The sequence below is a fragment of the Nanorana parkeri genome, unplaced genomic scaffold, assembly GCF_000935625.1.
Source record: "Nanorana parkeri isolate BGI_ZX_2015 unplaced genomic scaffold, ASM93562v1 scaffold68, whole genome shotgun sequence".
NCBI classification, from domain to species: domain Eukaryota; kingdom Metazoa; phylum Chordata; class Amphibia; order Anura; family Dicroglossidae; genus Nanorana; species Nanorana parkeri.
In genome coordinates, this window is record NW_017306336.1 from 559,812 (window position 1) to 566,364 (window position 6,553).

Consider the following 6,553-nt stretch of genomic DNA (forward strand, 5'->3'; position numbering starts at 1 on the left):
ACACACACACACACACACACACACACACACACACACACACACACAGAACAGGATGGAACATTTTTGTTGAACACATTTCAAACAGCGAATGTGTTTTTTGTTTGTGGAAACTATACATTTCCAAAATCAAAAAAAGTTAAAATTAAAATTAAAGAAAAATTTTGAATGTCAGATCTGATGGCATTAGCAATTGTTCAATTGGCGTACGAGAACAAGCTGATCATTTTTATTGGATTTAAATTAAAGTACTAATAATAGCAAATGAAGATAGTTGACAGGAAGTGGCCCAGAAGCAAATCATATTCAAAAACATGGCCCAAGAAAGAAAATACACTGACCTGAAAATACACAGTCCAGTAAGGAATAAGGGCCAAGAACACTGGTATTATCTTCACAAGCGCTTTCACATCTTCCACTTTGTCTTCTCGAAACGGTCCTCCACGAGAAGCCTTGGCCATATCCAAACAGCTTTGGTTAGGTCTACTTGAACCGTTGGTTTGGATGCTTCACATAATTAAAACTTGTTAATATCTTACTCCATCATGAAGCACAACATTGAAAAAAATACAGTTTAGTATGTTTCCTCTAGCGCAATCATTAGGGACTGATACCTAAAATACATAAAGCTAGTGTTCAATGTACAGCTCTGCTAAACACAGATCAGAAACCAAGCATTACCTATATGGGCAGCAGAAGTGTATTGGTTACCACTACTGCCTTACAGCTCTGGGGGTCCCTGGTTCGAATCCTGGCAAGGTCACCATCTTCAAGGAGATCGTGACGTGGTGGGTTTCTTCTGGGTACTCCGCTTTCCTCCCACACTCCAAAGGCATGCTGGTAGGTTAATTGGCGCCTTTCTAAATTGGCCCTGTATGCGAGATGGGGACTGATTGTAAGCTGGGGATGGGGATAAGATTGTAAGCTCCTTGAGGGAAGGGACTGACGTGAATGTGCAACTTTGTAAAACGCGGCATAAATTGTCAGCACTAAATAAATAGCTGTAATAAATAAAATATGTAAGCTGCCATTGCTCACTTCTTCCTGAAAATGCTAGATGACAAGTTGTTATGCTGGTCCTCTGGCTTTAGAAATCTATAGATATATCTATTTTTTTTGCCAGACCATTTTCATCAATAGCAACATGCGGGGAGAAGAACCCTGCAAATTAAAGGGGGTAGGACTATGTTTCAGGATACACCCTAAATTTGGATGTAAAGGTCAGAAAGATAAAGACTTTTTAATTAAAAAAAAAAAAAACTTTGCTGCAGATTCCTACCCTTTTCTGTTGTGAAGAGAAAGCTGTTTCACCATGTCCTTTCCAGACTGATTCCTGAGTGGGAGGCTCTTTATAACCACCTGCTGAAATCTCAGTGTTCTGATGAGAACTGCAGTGTCTGCACCCCTTCAGAAGCAGCCACCCATTAGGGCTCTTTCACACCATGTGCTGTGATTGGTGTTTTAAAGCTGCATCGGCCACCTTAATTTCCTTTGTGAACAAACCTCCTTCATAGATCATTTCCCTGCCTGATCTGTACCGGTCACTGGTCCCCCCCTCTCACTGCTTTTAGATTTCTCTGCCAATAAAATATCACTTGTTCCTGAGCTTTTCAATGAAAGAGCACATCCCTGGCATCCCTTTAGACGTCCCTGCAGCCAGAGTCAGCAAATCAGCAGATAGTACAGCTAAAATCTGCAGCGCCCACTGACCAGCAGGGAGAAGCAGGAACATCTAAAAAGGATCCCAGGGATGTGTTTGTTTGAAGAATTCTTGTTAAAAAGGATCAAAAAGGCCTGTGCAGCCCAGCAAGGTTCTGTGCTTAGGTATTTTCCTACTTTTTTTAAATCAAGTAGATAGATGCCAAAAAAGAAAGAGTTTATTTCCGCTTTTTTTAAAAAAAGGTACTTAAATGTATTAAGATCCAACATCTGAGTTTAGTAGCCCTACTGCAAGGGTTAAGAAAGATTTTTCCCACAGTTCTTTAACATGACAATGTTATGATAGTTTTCCTACCAAAACATATGCATTGTTTTCTAAAAGACATAAGGATTTTTATTAGGAACACCAATAACCTGCTTTCTTTATTTTGATAAATAGCTGATCTAGGGACATTCATGTGAAATGCATTTTTGTTTTTTAACCCTTTAAATCAAACTATCTTGTTTTAAAATTATGATTAAAAAAAATAAATTGTAACAAAAAGCTGAACAGTATTTGTTTTTAAAAGGCAAAAAACATAAAAATGGTTTAATAACAAAATATTATCCAGTTAGGCCTGGTTCACACCAAGGCGTATTGCATATGCGCGTCTGTCGCCCGGTTTGCGGTAAAAAAAATCGTGCGACAAACGCGTGTTTCCGAGGGTTACTTGGCTGTGTCCCAATGGAAACGCACAACAAAAACGGCCCAGAGTAGTACATGTACCTTTTCAGGCGTGGGCCGTTTTGTAGCGCGTTAGGGACGGGCTGAAATACGCCAAGGTGGGAACCAGACCCATTGAATACAATGGGATTTAGATGTTTGAGAGCTTGTCGAAGAACGCGCTACAAAACGTTCAGGTGTGAACGAGGCCTTAGGGTGTACATCTATTTTAACTCACTGTATCAGCTGGAATATTTTCTTAACAGCCAAAATAAGTTGAAGGTCTGTGTGCAAAAGGCTACAGCTAGGCTATATGCTTAGAAAACATTGACATTTGAAAGGAAACGGTCATATGTTCACTATTTACATTGCTACATCTAGCGGTCAAGGAAATGCTAGTGGTTGGCTGTTCTGCTTATCTTCCAAGACTATGACCTAAAATACATTTGCCAAGTAAGACTGGGGAGTTGTATTTCCTTCCACTTACTTGATGCATGTTTGTATAAAGTCAATGGTTAGAAAATATTGACAACAGAGGCAGCCATTGCTAACAGATCGCACGCATACACAATTAGTACATCATACATACATGTGCCTTGAGTTCTCTGTAGAAGGTTTCCGCCTGCAGCAGGCATATGCCAATATTCTGAACATGTCGGTGAAGGCACTTCCATCAGCTGGCTTTGTAACAAAGACGGCATGTCCACATATAAACACAAGAAAGGAAACTCCAATACAAACTGCAGGGATAATATATCCTATGAGAAAGCTCACATTCTGCTGAACATAAGCTATCCCACCAAGAGACACAATTGCACCCAAGTTGATGCTCCAGTAGAACCAGTTAAAAAATCTACGCGTTGCCTCAGGTCCACGGTCTTTCACCTAAACAGGGGGGGGGAAATAAAATGTAATTATTAAACTGATATTTAGATCATTCATATGCTAAAACAGATCACACCAAAATTTAATTACTCTAGCCTTAAAGGATAACTGCACTTTATTTTAAAGCGCACTTATCCTTTAAAAAAGTCCCTGTCACTCTGCCCATACATGGTAAAGCGACAGTGACTTTGTAAATGGCCTCCAACCGATACTTGCCTTGCCAACACTCCCCACCAAAGACACAGTAAGTTTGCACTAAATGTACAATGTGACAGTGTCCCTTTAAGTGGAACTTCAGCTGCTTTTTTAAAAATCCGGATAGGGAAAGGATCAATTTGTAGGATTTTATTTTTGCCTGTTCGCCCAATGGGGAGGAGATTTTTCCCTCACTGGTTCTTCTATTGTGCCCCAAAATCAGAATTCGGCTGGTACTCAAAGTTAAAACAGTGATTTATATGAATATGAAGGCCAGGTGCAATGTATACATTTGTGCAGACAAAATAAACAATTATTAATATTAAAAAGGAAAACAGATTAAAGACCAAGCGCAGATTTCTAGACACTTGGTGTCTGCTGCTGCTCCGGAGTGAGATCAGCACACTTCCAGTGGCTGGTCTCCCTGCTTATCTTTGAAACCGCAAGCAACAAGGTTTTTTGGCACTTCTGGTTTCAGTCTCATTTCTCCAGCTGCTGTGGCTAGAGAAAAAGCTGGTACAGCACGATTTGGGCTTCATCAACTTCAGAGGGGTCCCTAGGAGACATAAGGCTTGTTATCCCCCTATGTGATAGCAATAAGGTTTATTGCACTATATAAATAAAAAATTGTAAAGCCCTCCACCCTCATGTACATAAAATTACTAGAGCTGCAACAACTAATCGATTTAGTCGATTAAAAATTGACGATGGAAAACGTTGTCAACGTTTTCCATCATCGATTGGTGTGCGGCTCGGGTCGTGTGTGGAGCCGCGAGAAGGGTAAACTAAATAGATGGAAAATAGACGACATGCGCACCTGACAGGCCCACGATCTCGCATCTAAAAGTAAGAGTGCATAGAGGAATACAAATCCTAGCAATAGGATTATACACTGTATGTATATTGTATTGCTGGGATTTGTTGTATTCTTCTATAGCTGATGGTATTCTGTACTGTGCTGTATAATGTACTATTGCTGGGATTTGTTGTTTTCCTCTATAGCTGGTGGTATTCTGTATAACGTATTATTGCTGGGATTTGTTGTATTCCTCTATAGCTGGTGGTATTCTGTATTGTGCTGTATAACGTATTATTGCTGGGATTTGTTGTATTCCTCTATAGCTGGTGGTATTCTGTATTGTGCTGTATAATGTATTCCTCTATAGCTGGTGCCATTCTGCATTCATTGCTGTATAATTTTACACTTTCCATTTGACTATATTACCAATAGAATTAGCAGTAAAAGATAGTAACAATCGAGAAAATATATATCAAAGCGCTAAAGGTGTAACTAATAAAAGACTTAATGAAAGATAGTAACAGCCTAAAGGAATCATGGTCTGTTCTAAATAATGGGGTATGGAGGACCTAAACTATAGTAAAGTCAGACCCAGAAGTGCAGAGAGCCGTCATTTTCTTCAGGATCAGAATCTGCTGTGCGTTAGGTAGTTAAGTGACAGAACTGTTATAGTAAAAGTGGAAAACTTTGCTATACAGACAAGTGTAGGAAAGACATCTCATGATTGTGATGCTTCCTTTTATTATGCCTGAGTCAGCATCATGTGCCTGGAACTATTTTAAGACTGAGGATTCATCCCTTGCTAGAAAACGATTACACAAACTCCTTTTTGTGTGTGGCTAAACTCCATTATTATTCATGCCTTCAAGAAAAGACTGACGCAGACTGACTTTACAGTGACCACTGCATTATTGGTTATTTTATAAATAGTTGCATGTATAGAACACAAGTGAACTCTCAGCTTAAACCAGCTGAATACACTCCAGGTGATCAAAGTCTTATATTTTGTTTTCTTTAGAAAACAGCCACAGTGACTAGAAAAACCTGTCGTCACCTGCCAGCATGCTGCTCTGTGTGTGGAAACAGTGGTCTTTATGCAAAGGTCCAACACTCCCCCGTTAAGTCAGGCCTATAGTCCTGCAATTAGCAAAGTTCTGACTCAGCAGGGGGAGGTGTCAGACCTCTGCACAGAGACTAATGCTTCCACTCTGCATGATGACAGGGTTATCTACTCTGGCCTCATACTAAAGAAATCAAACTGTAAGGCTTTGCACACTTTGTTTTAATGCACCTGGAATGTATTTAGCAGATTTAAACAGAAAGCTCTTGTGGCTTTAACTATAATAAAAAAAAAAAAAAAAAAACAAAAAACAATAAAATGATTCAGATAAAAAGGCAAAATGCCCCCATTCCCACCCCTATGCTTACCCCCCCAGACCCATGTATCGGCTTTGTGGATCAAGTGCACTCCCTACTAGCTGTTTCAGCCCCACCAAATTTTTATCACATGAGGGCCTTAACAGGAGATCATAAAACCTTATTGACAGCCAGACAGGACATCTATAGATAGCCAGTGAGCAATCAAGATTTAAAAGCATTTTACCATGGTTGCTCCAACGCAGGAATGTAACAGAAAGATGTTTACTGCAGTGACAAACAGGTATAACGAAACCGTTCACTATCTGCCGGAAATCTCAGAGCCTATTCACACGACAGAAACCTTTTCAAAGATCAACTGGAAGACTGTCAAGATTTGCTTTGGCACACAGAAGGAATGCCAATGTTCTCTGGAATAGATCAGAAGAAGGTATTTCACCTTTGTTATTGATGTGAGTGAAGGAAGTTGCATTACATGAACATGCTTCCTGCAAGTGAAGCACCATTTCACTTTGAGGAAATATGTCTCTTGAAGTGAAACGGTGCTTCTTACTGCATTTTATACACTCAGGACTGAAGGAGTAGATATCCTCCCTCCACAAACCCTGGGAGGTGTGCATCTCAAATCATAGGGATCCTAAAAAGGAAAATATGCCTCAGGCAGCTGACTGGTAAAGGAAGGAGCAAAACCACATTAAGACATCAGTTTGCTCTTTCCAATACAACATGTGCTAGGTCCGTTGGGATTCATTTGTATGGCACCTAACGCACCTTCTGGCCTCTGTGCACTGCACCACACTGCTTTTTTCATAACGCATGTTTACACTCATCCCCATATTTAGAGCGGATGTGTGACACTGAAACTGTCACAGGTCGGCTCGATTGAACGGGAAGTGAGCGAACACATACCGCTGATTGCAGGGAGATAAATGGGAAAT

General features: G+C 40.2%; 1 protein-coding gene across 1 annotated transcript in view; it reads right to left on the reverse strand.

Moving 5' to 3' along the window:
- SLC15A4 (solute carrier family 15 member 4) overlaps positions 1-6,553 on the reverse strand; it is a 33,282-nt gene that overhangs the window by 17,889 nt on the left and 8,840 nt on the right. The window contains exons 2-3 of the mRNA XM_018576489.1: positions 2,949-3,244; positions 339-504 (exon numbers count right to left, since the gene is read on the reverse strand). Coding sequence (XP_018431991.1) covers positions 339-504; positions 2,949-3,244 — 462 coding nt within the window. The remainder of the gene's footprint in view (positions 1-338; positions 505-2,948; positions 3,245-6,553) is intronic.